Here is a 17,854-nt window from a genome sequence, read left to right as displayed (position 1 = left end):
AGGACCTTGCGCTTTCGAGGCAGGTGCGTGGTGCCACTGAGCTAAATCCCCAGCCCACTCCTGTTCTGTAAAAATCATCCTGAATCGTGGCAGGAGATTCAACACCTTCTCCACAGTGCCTTTCATACAAATCTGGACAGAGACATTACTAATCTCCAAGGCCAATGTCAGGCCCAACTTCATAAACTTCAAATGTTACTTTGGATGATTGTCTCAATGACATTGCCTACGGGCTAAATCCTAAACATTGGTTCTCTGGTCTCAACCTTCACATCTGGATTCTTATATTGGAATAATCTTCTTTTTCTTGGCTTTTTCTTGCAGTCCTAAGAGCACTCTGTATGGTATTCCGATGGACCCTTTGTGTGGAAGCCTGATGACCTTCCTACATCCAGCCCAATACCCCTCTCCGCACCCTGCCCAATCTAAACTATAAAATGAAAAAGGGGATTGTGGAGCAACACTGGCCAAACGAGTGATTAACCTGAGTGTGCCAAGGAAGGGGCCTCGGGAAACAACAGTTCCCTTACTCCTAGAATTCATGGTTACAGACTAAAGCAGAATCTGCAGAACAACAGACAGCAGGATTAAGAGAGGTTTGTTTTGGCCATTGTGTCCACTCTGCCCCGGTAAGATTGCCGCAAACTTGAGCCAGGGATTTAGCTCAGTAGTTCTGCACCCGCCTCGCAAGCACAAGGTCCTGAGTTTGATCCCTGGTACCAATAAATAAATTTTAAAAAATAAACAAACAAACAAACAAACAAATAATAAAATTGCTATGAACTAGGTCAACCAGTCTCTTAACAAACCATCCCGCTCCAGCCCCGTCCCGACAAAGCTCCTATATAAAATGTTGCAAAATGCTTTTCTTTTATGTCTTTGTTCTCATGTTCTTGAGTTACAAAGAACTGCAGAGGTCTCAGTTTGTCACTGTTTCCCTGAGTCTCTCTTATGGCAAATAAGCAGCCCCTCTGAGTTCTTGGTGAGGAAATTACATCTTGTCTCTGAGTAATTTTTCTCATCCTTTGCAGCCATGGTCACACACTGTGACAGCTACCTTACAAATGATAAAGGTTTTCTTTTACTACATGAATTTTCACTCAAAGGGGATTTTCCTGTCATCTTCAAAGTAAACTTTCAATGTAAGTTGACCATAAAAGATTTTGCAGGTGCGAAAACCAAGAATCAACTAGGTATGATAGCACTTCCTATAAATCCGGGACTCAGGTGGTTAGGTAGGAGGCTCACCACGAGTTCAAGGCCATACACAGTGAGTTCGAGGCCAGCCTGAACTACAAAGTGAAAACTTGTCCCTTACCTGTATAGAAGTTGGCAAAAGAAATGAGAACAACTGTCAAAGGCCTCTTGAAAGCTTTTCGTTGTTGGCTTACTTCTTGTTTCCTGACTGATGTGGGGGATTGCTTTATTGATTATGCCCAAAGCAGGCTGTAAGCAGTACAGGCTGTGAAGAGTTAATCGTACAATTGGCTGGCTTATAGAAGTGAGTTTGGTCAAAGCCTATGTGCCGAGATCAGAGTAACTCCCACCCAAATTCTGTTCCAAGTTAAAACCTTCTTTACTAAAAAGACAGTGTTAATTATCATCCACAACCTATATTTTGTCTGGTCCATTTCTAATTCAAGAATGCTTTGTCTTCTCCTTTACAAGCCTTGCCTGCATCAGTAATGTGTCTATGGCAACTACACGTCTCCTCACATAGCCCTTTACCCCAATCTGATCATATTATCAATAAATAGCAGTGGCTTGGACTGGCCAGGGCCTTTGCTGGTTACTCAGCACTGGCCATCCTGGCTTCTCACTTTTTCCTTTAATTCTGTCTTTGAGTCTGTCTTCAACCCTGCGTCAGTTGTGGGCAGGAGACTGGAGCTTACTGCAGAGGTCTCCAGCAGACTATATGGTGACCTTAGTTGACTCTTGACTAGCTTATACAGTCAAGAAATAAATGTTTTGTCTTTCCTCTTGCCTTTCTTACCTTCCCTCACCATCCCAAACCTTGACATCTAACACACTATAAGACCTATGGAGTATGAGTCTACTTAAGAGCCTGATCATTTTTCCCCCCAGGGTTAGGCATCAAATCCAGGGCTTCACCCATGCTGTTAGTGCTCTAGCGAGCTAACTCCCAACCCAAGAGACTGGGTTCTGATAGCAGACTCCTAGGTATGAATTTTACCTTTCCACCACTCGTTAACTGGATAATCTTCTGTAATAAGCCATTTCCTGTTGCTATGACAAAGTGACTACGGCTGCAAGTCCGAGGTTAGTTGGCCCCATCTGTTTAGCTTCTAGTGGGAGCTTCCTTGGCTCTATTGCAATACGGTGGAGAAGCAGGAAGGGAAAGGCCTCTGGAGGAGGTGGCCTTTCTTTATAACGTGAAAGAAAACTCACTCTGAGACACCAGCATTAATCCCTCCTGAAGAGGGTGCCCTGACCTCCCTGTCTTGCACTAGGGTCCCACCTTCTAAACCTTGACACCCGAGGACCAAGCTCCTAGCACATGAACCCTTGGGGGCCACTGACAAGTCATATCCAAACCACAATATCCTCACTAAATTACTTACACCCCTTGTTCTACAGCTTCCACGTCTGTTTAGTAAGAAAAATTAATAGCATCTACTTTACAGGGTTATAGTACAGATTATTTGTAAAGTCTTCTCTGAACACTAGCTGATGTTATAAAGCTTCGCTCATTTCACAAGCCATCAGCATCTTTTTCTCAGTTCAAAGCAACCACCACTTCTAGATATCGTATACTGATTGCGAGAAGTCTTAGTGGAGTGCAGTTGGCCTAGCAGCTTCTCACTACATATCCCAGAAGGGGCCTTCCGGTTCAGTCCACTTCTGGCTGAATACGCAGAAGTTGGGACTGGACTCAGATACACTTGGGAATCTGTTCTGTGTGGATTGGCCTTGATTTTCCCTGGTGTCATCCAGGACCGACCCTGGGACTGCAGTTGCTTAGGGCCTGGTAGAGACCACACATGGGCCAGCTAACCTCTCCAGTGCAGATAGTGTCTGTTGCAGCCTGATGTTTCAGAAGCACTTCCTAACCTTGCTCTTTCCTGCTCTGCCCAGGCCGGTATATCTAGAACACCTTTCTCCCCCTTTCTGTCTAACAAACTTCCACTTGTCCTTTCAGGTTGTACTGAGCTATCATTTCCCCCATCTGGGAGCTCCCAGGCTGTGCCTTCCTCTGTGTCAACCTCCTACTTGGATAGATCGGTCCTCTTTAGATAATCTGTATCAAGGGACAGCATTCTGGATGGCTCTTCTGCTAGTCAGCCAACTCCTGGAGAGCCTGGTAACACAGGAGGTGCTTTTGAATGTCCAAAGGATGGCTGGACCTTTGGACTGGCTTTGGAATGAAGCCACTGGCTTATGAGCTTTTGATCAAAAACAGTCAGATGAATCTGGCTTCTGGAGATTCATTCTTTTTTAGTACTGGGGATCAAACTCGGGTCCCTGAGCTTCCAAGGCAGGTGGCAGAACCACTGAGCTAAATCCCCGGCCCTGGAGATTCATTCTTGATGATCAGTGCGCCACTGTTCCAAAGGATTCATACAATTTCTGTTTAAGTGTAACAGGACGCACAGGTGTAACATGCAGGACTGGTGAACACATGGAAAGGTAGAAGAAAGTTAAGAATTTTTCATGAACTCTGAAGTTGCTATGACTTTTTTACTTCTACACAGAGTTCCAGTGGATTTGGAAGGTAGCAGAACTAGCAGCAAAATGTTAGTCTCAGAGCCTCACAGAATCGCAGAACACAGGACTAGAAGTTGCTTTACGGATCAACTATTCTGACTTTAAGATAAAATTTTCACTGTTGACAGAAAACTGAGATGCATCTGGTTAATCCACTGTCGTGATTCTTTAGAAAGCTAAATGAATTTAATGTGAAGGATTGTTCTTTATTCTGAGATTAAATCTTCCCCACTTTTGTGGTATTAAGATATTCTTTCTTAGACTGGGCCTGTCACTGTGGTAGAGCACTTGCCTAGCAAGGCCCTGGGTTTGAGCTTTAGCAACACACACACACACACACACACCCCTCTTCTATGAAAACACATTACCAAGCACGTGCCTCAAGGCCCTGGGTTTGAGCTTTAGCAACACACACACACACACACACCCCTCTTCTATGAAAACACATTACCATAAATCGGCATTTTTTTTGTTTTGCTTTGATAAATGTAGCCTATTTGCCTCTGTTCCTCATTATTGTCCTGATTCATTTTCAAAGAACTTTAAATGAAATACAGTTGTCCCTTTCATCTCTGGCTTCTACATTCACGGGCTCCGCACACAGCTGAATTAATTAAGCACAGAGGGGCGAGTTGGGTCTGTACTGAACACACGCCGACTTTCTTGTTGTCGTTACCCCTAAATGATACAGTACAGTGACTCCCTAGGTAGCGGTCATATTGCATGAGGTATCCTAAGTAACCTAGATATGATGTGAGGTATAAGAGCAGACGTGGACTAGTGATACGCAAATATAACTATACGCGTGTGTATACGTGGTGCTGGGGATAGAACCCAGGGCTGCTCTACCACTCAACTGTGTCCTCAGCCCTTTTTAATTTTGTTTTGAGATGGCTCTCACTATGTCTCCCAGGCTGGGCTTGAACTTCTAATCCTTTTGCTTCAAGCTCCCAAGTAAATGGGATTATAAGCCTGTTTCTGGCATAAGGGACTTGAACACCTGCATATTCAGGGGGTGTCCTGAAATGTAGCCGCTATAGAAACTGAGGGGTGACTATATAACACATATATTCCCAATTAGTTTTGATCGCCCTGTATTTATGGGGTAGCTTTTATAACTTGGAAAAGTAAAAGTCTGGATACCCAGTAAGTCTCCCAATCTTTTTATAAAGAAAATTAGATTGGTTTTGTTTTTGTTTTTGCTTTTTTGAGACAGGGTCTTGCTATGTAGCCCAGGGTGTCCTCAAACTTTCAGTGATCCTCCTGCCTCAGCCTCCTCAATGCTGGGATTACAACTGTGCCCTACTACACACAGCAAGAAAATTAGATTTTAAAGAATCTAAGCTGGGCGTGGTGGCACACGCCTGTAAACCCAGTGTTCTGGAGGCCGAGGCAGGAGGATCACTGTGCGTTGGAGACCAACCTGGGCTACCTAGTGAGTTCCAGGTCAGTCTCAACTACACAGTGAGACCCTGTCTCAACCCCCACCAAAAAATAAGTAAATAATAAAAAATCTAACTGAGTTCAGTGTCCCTCCTGTTTGCAGAAAAGGAAATGGAAATCCATGGGGTTAAGTGTCAAATGTGAAAGGTCCCCTGGCTGGTTAACAGCCATACTAAGACTAGAGCTAAGACTTCTTTCCTACCAAAGCACAGAACTCAGAGGTAGAGAATTGGCCATTTAGTGCAGAACTGAGATGAAAGAGTTCTGCGCAGCCCATCACACTGCAAGTTAGGCTCTTCTGTGCTTTGCCACCGTGATTTTTTGTTTGTTTGTTTGTTTTTGTTTTTTTGAGACAGGGTCTCACTATGTAGTGAGACTGACCTGGAACTCACTATGTAGCCCAGGCTGGTCTCACAGCGATCCTCCTGCCTCAGCCTCCCAAGTGCTGGGATTATAGGCGTGCACCACCACACCCAGCCGCCACCATGATTTCTTATGTGACAAGCACTGTTTACATGGCATGAAGTCATGTATTTTTATGATTTTCATCTAATCAAAATTCAACAGGATAGCACAAGAAAATTCTATTAACATATACAGCAAATATGCAATTATTTCATGACCTGCATTTATAAGCTACTTAGTTCACTTCCTTATCAAGTCACAAAACAGCAGCCATCACTGTTTTTCTTTATAATTCATACCAGATAGTTCTATTGCAACAATTCTGCATCTAGTGCAAGAAGGACCAGCTTACTCATGTTCATCTACTGGGCCATTTAAATATCAGAAGATGACACATGTTTCCAAGACAGACATAAGAGCCTCTAAATCCAACCTTGGAGCCAGGAAAATATTCATAGTTGGGATGCCAAAAATTTTTAAATTTATCCACCACCCCTGCTTTTTTTTTTTTGGTTATTTCAGACAGGGTCTCACTATGTAGTTGAGATTGGAACTACTGTGTAGTACTAGGACACACTGTGTAGCCCAGGCTGGTCTTGAACTCACAAAGATCCTCCTGCCTCAGCCTTCCAAGTGCTGGGATTACAGGCGTGTGCCACCATGCCTGGCTTATCCCAATTTTTCATTATTACTCCAGTAAGTTTTATAGCCTCTATATTTATGGAAGTTCCTAATTTCTGCTGTTAACTGAAGTTGCTATTCAGTAGGCAGGCTCACGTGCTTGTCATTTTCCTCCTAAAAAATGTAAACTGGCAGCCATAAATATAACCCCATTGCGTTAAAGAGGCCAAAGTAAAGCAAAAGCCCTCTTTAGGATAAGGCATCTGATAAACTTGAAGTAGTCTCTTACTCAGATTTTCTTTTAACTTTGAAATTCTGAGATAATTCTTAAATTTACAGAAATATGGCAAAAATAGTACATCTCTGTATTCCTTTCACCCAGCTTTCCTTAGTGTTAACATCTCACATCAAACAGGGCAGAAATATCAAAACTAGGATATGAACGCTGGTGTAACTCTATAAACTGCAGCCTTTATTAGAGTCTCATCAGTTTCCTCACCATTGTGCTCTCTTGGGCTTAGAATCCAACCCATGACTCCACGCTGCAAAAAAAGTCTAAATTCACCCACCTGTAGGAATCAGAGTTTCATCCACCGGTAAAAAAGTATCCGCTTCTATGGTAACTTCGTGGTCATATATATTTGGTGAGCCCTGGGAGGGAAAAGAAAGAGGACAGAAGGGAGGGGTGCTTACTATTGTTTTCTATATTTGCATTATAAATTCTCTTGCAAAAACGTTTTCGTCACTGACCAAAACTTTAGAGATTCGTATGGACCAGTGGTGATGATTAAATACAATCATTTAAGTGCAGTAGACACAACCTCCAAAGAACTACTGACAAATCCGGAAGGAGCTTCCAATGTGTGACTCTCCCCGTGTATTTTCCTTTGTAAGTGGAACATGAAAGTGAGGAGTCAGGGGGACCGGAGGGTTTCAGTCTTCCAGCCCTTGGCTTTTAGCGAAGGCGGTTCTGCTCCCCGCTCCCACAGAGCATCAAGGTCACCGACCTGCAGCACACAGGCAGGCTCACCAGAGGGGGGCATCTGTCACCATCTCTGTCCCAGCTCCCACTCAGAGGGCTCCACTGTACCACGTGAAGCTCAGGAGCAAGAACCATGCACGCTCCTGAGCACTTGGCCTCCTGCGGGAATCGGAGGCTCGCCAGGAAGTCGGGTCGGTGGTGGAAGGGCCGGGGACCAGTTCTAGCTTGCACTGTGTGGGCCCAGCAAAGTCACAGAGCCTCCTGGAGTCTCATTTCTTCTGGGGCAGAAGCGGGGTAACGATGTCCCCGTTTCTTCTTAGGGTCCTGATGAGGAACCTGGTAAGGGCATGTTGTGCCATTTGCAAACCGGCAAACACTACACACACGTATTCCTAACACAATGGCTTTATTTCTTATGAACAATAACATTGTAAAGCTTCATAGCAGAAGACGGGAAACAGGAATCAAGTGAGGGCTTTTGCCTCAGCCGGGACACAATGCCCTGCAGGGGACATCTGGCAATGCCTGGAGACAAAACTGATGATCGTGTGTAAGGGTGGTGATGCTCCGGCATCTAATGGGAGGAGGCCCACGAGGCTGCTAAAGGCTCGGAACAGTGGTCCTCGCCAAGAATTTCAACAGTGCTGAGGCCAGGAAACCCCAAACAAAGCAAAACTGAGCCTCTGCCTCGTTCCAGACAGCGAAACAGACAGAGGCTGCAGGCTGGCAGGGCACAGACTGTGTGAGCAGAACTTGGGACACCCATTCAAAGGGAGCCACTCTGAAAGGCCGAAGATGCAGAGGCCATGAGACGCCATGAACAAATGTGGCAGGACCTCCCCTGATGCTCTGCTGCGGAAGAAGAGACTCCCTCAGTCTCCCAGTGGGTGTGTGCTGGGCAAGGGCAGGAGGCGCTGGAGATGAGGCGAGGCCAAGACCAAGCCTCCCCTCCGCCACACTCCCTCCCTGGCTTGTCGGCTCCTCCAGGTCTGCCCTAGAAGGGCAGGTCCAGAATGGGAGGGGTCTGTGCTCCCGTCTAGTGAAGCTCTGGAGGACAGATCTCTTTCTGCTCTCCTCTTCCATCTCAGCGCAGTGCTACCACTGACTAGGCTTCTGGGACTGAGGAAAGCAGAAGTGAGGGGAGAGATTCTGGAAGTGTTAAAGGGCTCAACTCAACATGGAGTTTTGTTTTGTGGTACTGGGGATTGAAGTCCGGGACTTCACAGTAAGGTCATCTCCAGCAAGCCTTTCTTTTGTTTTAAATTTTGAAAGAAGGTTGCTAGGTGGCCCAGGCTGACCTTGAATTTGCATCCTCCTGCCTCAGCCTCCCAAGTAGCTAGGATTACAGGCATGCACCTATATGCCTGGCTTGCTTTTGTTGTTTTTAATCGTTGTTTATTTGTTTGCAGTGCTAAGGACCAAACCCAAGGCCTTGCACATGCTAGAGAAGTGCACTACCAGCCCGAACCCAGAGGGTTTTGTTATATGGCCCACATAGAGCTGAAGAATCCCGAAAAAAAGCTCTTCTGTCCTTCCTTTGTACAAGACTTGAAAGACACAGCCTCTCAAACATCATCAATGAAGTAAGAGCGCAGATTGCTCTGGACTCATGGTCTAGCATCTGTCTGGGGAGTCAGTTTCCTCAGGTGCCTGCGTCCTTTTTTTTTTTTTTTGTGGTACTGGGGATCGAACTCAGGTCCTTGCGCTTGCGAGGCAGGCTCTGGAACCACTGAGCTAAATCCCCAGTCCACTCTTCTTTCTTTTAAGAAAGATACATTTCTATTACCAGACCCCTGGTCTGATTCTACTGCTATAGATGAGTTTTGCTTCCTCTAGGACTTCACATAAACAGAATCCTACTGTAGATATGCTTGTGCACCTTGCATCTTCTGTATAACACAATGCGCTTGAGAGCATCCATGCTATTGGATCAATAATTTGGTCCTTTTCACTGTTGAGTAGTATTCCACTGTGTGACTATATCACAGTTTGTTTATCTTTTCTCCTATAAACGAGCTTGTGGCTTTTTTCCTAGTGTTTTACAGTTGTTTATGAATGTCTTTTTCTGTTTTGTTTGGTTTGGTTTTTCGAGACACAGCCTTGTTACGTAGTTCAGGCTGGCCTCTGGAGTACCAGGATTATAGGTATGTGCCATCACCACACCTGACTTTTTTTTTTTAGAACTAGTGCCAGACATTGTTGTGCACATGTGTAATCCCAGCACTCAGGAGGCTGAGGCAGGAAGATCACTGTGAGTTTGGGAGCAATCTAAGCTATATAGTGAGTTTAAGGCCAGGTTGAGCTACACAGCAAAACCTTACCTCAAAACAAAAACAAAAATAAAAATAAAAAACCCAGTGACAAGAACAAGGACAGGAAACAATGAATCAACCTGAAAATCACACATCGAAACTAAAATAAAGGGCCGGGAATTTAGCTCTGTGGTTCCATCGCCTGCCTCGCAAGCGCAAGGAGCAGAGTTTGATCCCCGGTACCCAAACAAAAAACAAAAAGCAAAACAAACTCAAATAAACTGGTGAGTCTGAGATGCCAGGAGAAGAGGGGAGGAAGGAAGGTACATCTACAGGCACCTCTTCTCCGAGAGGCCACAGGTCACCAGGCAGCAGTGACATTCACGGGTGGAAGAAAAGCAGACTTTTCTAATGTTTTTTCTGGCCTGGAAAAATACCATGGTGGACTCAAGCGGAAACAGCACTGTTGGATTCATGTCCTCTCTGATGGGAACTTGGCAAGAAATTGCCAAGTCACAAACACACCCTGAGGCTCATCTCTGAGTTCGATATTTGCTTTGGTTAACTTCACTTAGCTGCTACCTATTCGTGTAGCCACGATGACCAGTGTGGGCCCTTACAGACCTTGTGTGCTGTGATCCTAACACCTCCAGCGGGAGTGAAGGGACCCTGCTGACTACACAGAAGCCATAGCAAATCCTGTGACAACACGTTCCCTCTTCTGGAGGAAACTGGCTGCTTATTTATTCTATTCTAGGTCCTAAAGGGGCCTGCGCCCCACCCCCAGAGCACAAGTCTGGATCGGGCACAATTCCAGGAGTGTCCAACCAGAGACTTCCTGCTTTTTTGTCCTCTTTTTATTGCGTGAAGAGGAATTATCTTGAGCAACATATAAAATACACAGTCTAGGGCCGGGGATTTAGCTCAGTGTTTCTGCCGCCTGCCTCACAAGAGCAAGGTCCTGAGTTCAGTCCCGGTATAAAAAAAAAGATTAAAAACAATATATATGGCGTGGTTCATGTTAGGCAGGGCATGAGTCACACTTCGGGTCTGCCCCGGGCTTCTAGAAAAAGGAGCCGCATTAGAGATGTGAAAGGGGAACAGGTCCTTTTTCTGTCTCTGGAGATGACTACAGAAGGAAGTGACTCCTGGAGCTGTCACAACCACACGATGGCTACGAGGGGACAAAGCCAGAGCCAGGGCCCACCACTGAGAAGTGCGGGGAAATGGAAGAGCCTGGCCTCTACCTAGTGACAGCAGACGCACGGCCACTGCTTCCCTGGATTTGCTGCCACAGCTCTTTAAACAGCACGTTCTCTGGGTCTTGTGTTAGGCATAGGAGGGTACAGCAAACCAAACAGAGCAAAAATCACTGCGTCCTCCAGCCTTTCTCCCCTCACCTGATAAACACAGTTCTCCCCACCACCTCCCAGGCCTCCTCCAACACTCAAGAGTTAGAAGCCTTGGGCCAATTCTTGGGCCCCAAAGCAGAACACAAATACTGTTTAAATTTAGAAAACAAAAAGGCAAAAGAAGGTGAGCTGACTAAGTTAAGCGTCAAGCTTCGAGCTGTTTCCCTGGAGAAGGCCTGCCGCAGATAATAATGCTTCCCAGGGTGGGGCAAGATAGGCTCTGAGGAGGCAGGGGCCCTCGACCAACCCAGGCCCCTGAGGGTCCATCCCCTCCACCTATGCAACCTCGAAAGCGGTGCCTGGATTGCACTTATTAAGAAGCTATGGGGAGCTCACTTTGGCAGTGTCACATATGTTAAAAGACGCAATGGGGGAGGCAGGGATTCAGCTCAGTGGTGCTGTGCCTGCCCTGTAAGCATAAGGTCCTGAGTTCGATCCCCGGTATCTAAAAAAAATAAAAAAGAAGCTATGAAAGGAGTTTCCAGCTAGGTGTGGTGGTGCACGCCTGTAACCCTAGCACTCAGGAGGCTGGGGCAGAGGAATGCTTCGAGTTTGAGGCCAGCCTGGGATACACAGTGAGTTCAAGGCCAGCCTGAAGTAGAGATCCTATCTCAAAAACAAACAAACATACAAAAAGTGTTTGTAGAGGGTTTATATTGTCCACCTTTCCGAGTGACTTCTCGGATCTAGGAAATGATTCAGCCTCTGGGAGGAGGTGCAGAGATACCTATCATCCCTGTGGGGTTGGGAGGGTGGAAAATGGACAGAGCTTCAGAAAAATCTTACACTGCTATCTATCTCCTTCACTGGAGCACATTAGTAGATGGAACGCTACTTGTATAATTTCTCTTTCTATTTCTGAATCTACTCCTTTAGATTAGTCCCTGCTTCTCTGCTTTATAAAATAGGATGTCCCTAAGTATACAAAACTGTGGAAAACAGAGAAATCACCATAATTTATGACCTACATAAAACAATATTTTGTTCTATTTCTATCATTTCTTCTGAACTTATTTTTAAAAGTTGACCCTCTTATGGTGGGGTGTTCAATTTTGTTTTTGGCTCTTGGTTTGCTTTTAAAATCTCAAGAAAGATAGTAGATGTTCCTGAAGAACAAGCCAGTAAAAAGCCTTCTTTCTTATTTTTAAAGAGTGAACTCTGGAAATTATGTCAGAGCCAATTAGCTCTGCTATTTGAGAAAAATTACAGAAACAAATCAGCAGAGCAGCAGCACATTCATAAAAAAGGGCAAAAATGTAAGATATTGTAAACATCCTCTTATAGAAATCATGCCAAAGTGAATCAAGACAAGTGCAGAGTGATGAATTCTCGGACAAGGAGGAAGTAACAGGTACAATCTACAAGGTTTGGCTGAGCTTTTCATTCTGTCTAGAGTGATCCACCCAACAAGCAAAGCTGTTCCCACTGGGAGAGAATCAGACGGTTAAGAGGGGATGCGCGAAGGGGGTGTCTGTGGCTGCACACCGTCCATCAGTGGACACTTTAAAGGCCTTCCCACTGCGGTTCATCCCTGGGCTGGGCTGATTTCATTATCTCGACCAACAGCTTTAGAAAGTGCTTCTAACAGTGGCTGACAAATAACAGGTAGCTATTGTGTTTCTCTAAAAATAAGACCTAGCCAGAAAATAACCAGCCTTGAAAACTAGAGATCAAAACTGCCACCGGCAGGCAAGGACAGGCTGATTAGGGCTGGCATTTTGTGATCTCTAGTTTTCAAGGCTCATTATTTTCCGGCTAGGTCTTATTTCTCAGGAAAGAGAGTATGATAACATTTGGAACATGCCCCTTAACCTAAAAAGCCCAGCCTGCTAAATCCAAGTCCAGTGCTCTTTTCACTGACCTGCGCAGGGCAGGACTGGCCACCAGAGGCTGTAGGAGGAGCCGGGGGGCTGCACTGTGGGAGCACACACAGGTTGGCAGCATATTTACACGGTGAGGGCCAACCTCACTGCCAGGGAGCCAAGGGCAGAAGGCACCTTAAATCGAAGTAGTTAGGAGAGTAGGAGTACAATAAGGGAAGTGAATGTAAGCACATGTTGCAATTAGATGAGCGAGCCAGTTCTTGAAATAGCTAGTTACTTGTGTGAAGCACACGGGACAATGGCAGGACAATGTATTCCTTCTGTCTTCCTCTATGGCTTTCTTTTATTGAGCACCTACTATGAGCCAGATGCTGTGCTGGGCCCTTTTTACCTTCAAGGGGTGACCCCAGACCCCCCAGAAGTCCCCACTGGTTGGTCTCTCCAGCCACACCTCCTGGTTATTCCAAAAAGCACGGTCAGTTAGAAAGGGGCGAGGCAGCAAGTTCACTCACCTGGCCTGCCAGGTTAAAATAAGAATGGTTAGTCAGGTTCACTGGCGTGGTCTGACTGGTCTGGGCTCTGTAGTTGACCTTGAGCTCCCCGCCATCCAGGGTGTACGTCACCCAGACTTTCAGCTCTCCAGGGTAGCCTTCCTCACCATCCGGGCTGACGCGGGAAAACTGCACACCATTGGACAGCACCCGAGACGTCCAGAGGACCTAGCAAAAAGTGTTTGCCAAGCTGCTTAGTCACACCAGTCCCGAGCTAAATGCCACATTTTAGTAGTAAAGATAACCGATTCCAGAAAGGGAGACAGTTATATAATCATTAAGGCTTCGACCCAAGAGCCTGAATTTTAACTCATCTAAAACTCTGTCTTATAAAGCTAAGTGGTTTTTGAAAAAAAAAAAAAAAAAAAAAAAAGTATTTTTCTCTGTACCTATTCCCTATATGCGTTCCGATTTTATATGCATCTATATTATTTTTCTCTTCTTTAATATATATTTATTTGAATCTTGGAGCTCCATTCTGATAAATGTCATAGGGCAATCAACAACTTTCAAGAGTACTAAAAAGTAACCTTGCCGGGGATTTATTTAGCTCAGTGGTGCTGCCATCTGCCTCGCAGGCTCAAGGTCCTGAGTTCAATCCCTGGTACCAAAAAAAAAAAAAAAAAGTAACCTTAATGAATCAGCTGTTAACTCCTTATATACAAATACAAATTCCATGGTTCTTATGTTCACACGGCAGAATTTAAAACAAATAAGGTACTTCTTTTCCATTAAGAAGTCCAGCCTCCAAGTCAGGAGTCCTAATTTGGGGGCCTGGTTTGCTCCTAACTCATCATATGACTTCAAGCATCGAAGTTTCTATAAAATAAAGGCATTTAAAAATTATGCTAGAGGTATCTTCTTGTTCTAGTAAATACGATTCAAAGAAAGACAAGCAAAATACGAGAGAAGTTTTCCCAAAGAGCTTTTGGAAGTAGGAGTAGGATCCTAGATGTACACAGTGGCACTAGAGGGCCTCCCCTCCACCTGGCACTAGAGGGCCTAAGACAACATGGACCTGGTGCTGTACGTACATCAGCTCACAGGAAAGGATTAGGCTGAGCCAAATGAAATGACCACCTCTGTAGGTCAGGTCGAAACTTACACCCTGACAAGTTTCATATGGCCCCAACTAATACTGTTATCCCCATTTTACAGATGAGCAAATGGAGTTCGGCGGAGTTATCTTGCCCACTTCTACCCCCGACATCCCAGGGAAGTACTGTGGAACCCTTTTTCACACTTCATGTTTGAAAGGGAAAAAAAAAAAATCAATTTAAATTCTTACACGTAATTAGTGCCACAGGATTCGGTGCTACACGTGCCGCACAGCTGGGATTCAAATTCAAGTCTGGCTGCACACTGTACCCTACCTAGTCCATATCTGAGGCTCGGCGAATTTTTCTTCAAATCTCCATTTCCAACCGTACAATTTAGGTCAAACTGTCATTCCGAATAGAGTTAAAAGGTAACCTCTTGGGCCAGAGGAATGGGGGTGAGCCCAGGATCTGTCCACCCTGGGCTGGCAGGGCCTGCTTCTCACAGACAACATGATTGCCAGGGAGAACCTGGAAAGTGGGTTCTCTTTCGTCCACAGGAGAGAGGCTAGCATTTGAGACAAATTCACGGGGCTTAGCAAAAAGTGCATTTTACACCTGAATTATCTCCCAGAAATTCTGACCTTTCAAGATTCTTAAAAATAGGAAGTCTGTTGCATGTGTAATTAAAAAAAGAATTCCTCAAATGGGAAATTTTAGGAATTAAATATTCAAAATAAAATACCACCTTGCTACCTAGATATTCTCTGTCTCTTTCTCCCCTCCCCACTCTTTTTTGTTTGTTTCTTTGCAGTGCTGGGGATTGACCCCTGGGCCTTCACACTGCACTAGATCCCCAGCCTAAATTTTCTCTTTTAGAGCAAAGACACAATGGAAAGATTTTGCATAAGCCAAATTATTAGTTAAGTGTAATTCTTCTTACTGGAAAGATTTTCATGACCCTGTAGTTTCCAAATTTCCACAAATTTTTTATCTCTAGGCTTTGAAGCACTATTTGGATCTTCTCCAGTGTCTCAACTTTCATCTTTCAAAAAAATGCGTTGATATAAATAGAATAGCACATACTTCCAAACTATTCATTTAGTATTTGTTGCAATCTAATAAAACATTAAGAAAAAGTTCAGCTAGGCGTGGTGGTGCACACCTTTAATCCCAGCACTCGGGTGGCTGAGGCAGGAGGATCGCTGTGAGTTCCAGACCAGCCTGGGCTACATGGTGTGTTCCAGGTCAGTCTCAACTACATAGTGAGACCCTCTCTCAAAAAAAAAAAAAAAAGAAAAGAAAAGAAAAGGGAAAAAAAAGAAAGAAAAAGTTCAGGGCCAGGGATTTAGCTCAGTGCTTCTGCCACCTGCCTCACATGCGCAAGGTCCTGAGTTCGATCCCCGGTGCCAAAAAAAAAGGTTCATCTGGTGCTGCTCATGTTACTATATTGAAACCTACTGCTCAGAATATTTCAGTGGCTCCATAAAAATACTCGTGGCTCCTTTGGCAGGCGATTAGGAACAGATGAGGGCATGAGGGTCACCCCCTCAAGATGGCATTAGCGGCTTTGTAAGAGAGAAAGAACCAGGCTGGTACACGTACGCTATCCCCCATGTTACTATGTGGCAAGATGGCCCTGCCACAGGCTGGCACCCTGCTCTTGGACTTTCTAGACTTCAGAATTGTGAACTACACAAATCTTCTCCTTCATACATTTCTCAGTTGGTGTGTTCAGTTGCAGCAATTGAAAAGGGACAAAGACTGTTTTTCTGTGTTCAGACAGGGAGTATTTATCAAGCAATACCCCAGAAAACACCACAGAGAGAACAGGAACAAGCTCGAACAGGTGCCGCTCAGAGATAACTCTGCAGAGCTTCATCCCAGTCAGAGATAGGCCCAACTTCCCCCAGCCAGGCGTTGCCACGGACCTGGCATGCTTTGGAGAGTCTGTGCCAACATGGAAAGAGCACATGCCACCCTCAGCCTTCTGCTCTCCCTGGGTGAAGAGCCCATCACTGAGGAAAAAGAGAACCAACGGGGCAGTCTGGTTCCAGGCCACAGACAGGAAGCTGGTGGGAGACGGAAAACTGAGAGCAACCGACTTCCTTCCACAGGAGAGGTGATGGCCAGAGACAGAAAAGAAGAAATTGTGGTCATTAGCTGCCACCTCTGTTCCTGTCTTTTCTGGTTCTACTCTAGCAAACAGCTGGTGTGTGTGGGGGGTTATAATTTAAAGGAACTTCATCTCTGAAGTATTCTCTCTCACAGCCTGAAAGGATCCATATGTTTTCCTGACCTGTTTTCTAGGGATTCACTTGGGGAATAGGAACTTTTATTTAGAAGGGGAAAGTGGAAAGAAGCAGAGGTAGTTTTGAGGCACAAAGCACTTCGGCAGAGAGAGAAAGGCCTGGATGCAGGGCCGCATTCAGAGCAGTGGTAGGTATAGAATGAGGGCTTGGGATCAGGCCGCCCCGGCTGTCCCACTTAGGAGCTGTGTAACCTTTCAGAGCCCAAGCCTTTTCATCTGCTTATGATACAGAGCTGTAGAAAATATTAGGGAATTATGCAAATGCCTGAGCAGTAAATGCTAGGTATTCTTATTAATTTCCTATCTTCTCACTCAAAGCTCCCCTGCCTGTGACAGCGGGAGGGCCTAGGCAAGGATGGGTCCCGGATGTAGCCGTGGGGCCTGCTCCCCAAACCCCGGATCACCGCAAGGCCTGGGGCTGCGTAGACAGAAGGCCAGCTCGAGGGCGCTTTGTGAACCGTGCCAAGAGGCTGTCAGAGGCCCCTAGCTTACCTTATCGAACCCCCTCAGTCCTCCATGCAGACTGTTGGGCTCCCTGTTGATGGGCAGCTGGTACCTCTTCCCATCCACCGTGAACGTCCCTTTGGCAATCCGGTTGGCCACCCTCCCAACCACGGCTCCAAAATAGGGCTGCTTTTGGAGGTACCCTGCAAGGACAGCAGACAACAAGTTTTACTGCTGCTCACCACTCTCTTCTGAGGGGAGCTATGCTCAACCGCAAGTCGGGCTTTGAAAGTCCTCGTGGAAGGACAGGAAAATGCGATTTTTTTTACCCATGACCTTTTCTTTCTCCAGAGGTAATTCAGGTTCATTAAAAAAATTGTACAGAATTTTTATAATGCACAAAGAAATTTAAATCCACCTTAATCCTATCACCAGAGAGATCCCTTGCTCATATTCTTATTTATATCCTTCCCGCTTCTAGTGTATGCAGACTACTGCTTTTTTTTCTCTTTATAAAAACGAGATCTTCCTATAATGCTGCTTTAAAATTTGCTCTTTTTTTTTTTAGGCCAATCAATGTTCTTAGTTTAAAATTACATTTTTGTGTACTCCTGGGGAAAAATTATCATATTCTCTTTTAAAAATTATATAATTAGTATATGAAAATATCCTTTAAAGAGATTAAGTGATACAAAAAGAGGCTGAGCATGGTGGTGCACAGCTGTAATCAAACACTTGGGAAGCTGAGGCAGAAGGATTGCCTCTAGTTCGAGGCCAGTCAGGGCTACACAGTTTAAACCCAGCCTGAACTGCATAGTGTAACCCTGTCTCAAAAAAAAAAAAAAAG

The 17,854-nt window shown here is 45.2% G+C and overlaps 1 protein-coding gene across 1 annotated transcript in view; it reads right to left on the bottom strand.

Annotated features, from left to right (window-relative positions):
• The window catches only part of Galm (galactose mutarotase), a 71,771-nt gene that overhangs the window by 44,921 nt on the left and 8,996 nt on the right, over positions 1 to 17,854 (bottom strand). Inside the window, exons 2-4 of the mRNA XM_010604974.3 lie at positions 17,056 to 17,210; positions 13,177 to 13,383; positions 6,765 to 6,846 (exon numbers count right to left, since the gene is read on the bottom strand). Coding sequence (XP_010603276.1) covers positions 6,765 to 6,846; positions 13,177 to 13,383; positions 17,056 to 17,210 — 444 coding nt within the window. The remainder of the gene's footprint in view (positions 1 to 6,764; positions 6,847 to 13,176; positions 13,384 to 17,055; positions 17,211 to 17,854) is intronic.

The sequence above is a fragment of the Fukomys damarensis genome, unplaced genomic scaffold, assembly GCF_012274545.1.
Source record: "Fukomys damarensis isolate Sample0158 unplaced genomic scaffold, DMR_v1.0_HiC HiC_scaffold_2, whole genome shotgun sequence".
NCBI classification, from domain to species: Eukaryota; Metazoa; Chordata; class Mammalia; order Rodentia; family Bathyergidae; genus Fukomys; species Fukomys damarensis.
The sequence above is the reverse complement of the archived record's forward strand: the minus strand, read 5'-3'. Positions and strand labels throughout refer to the sequence as shown.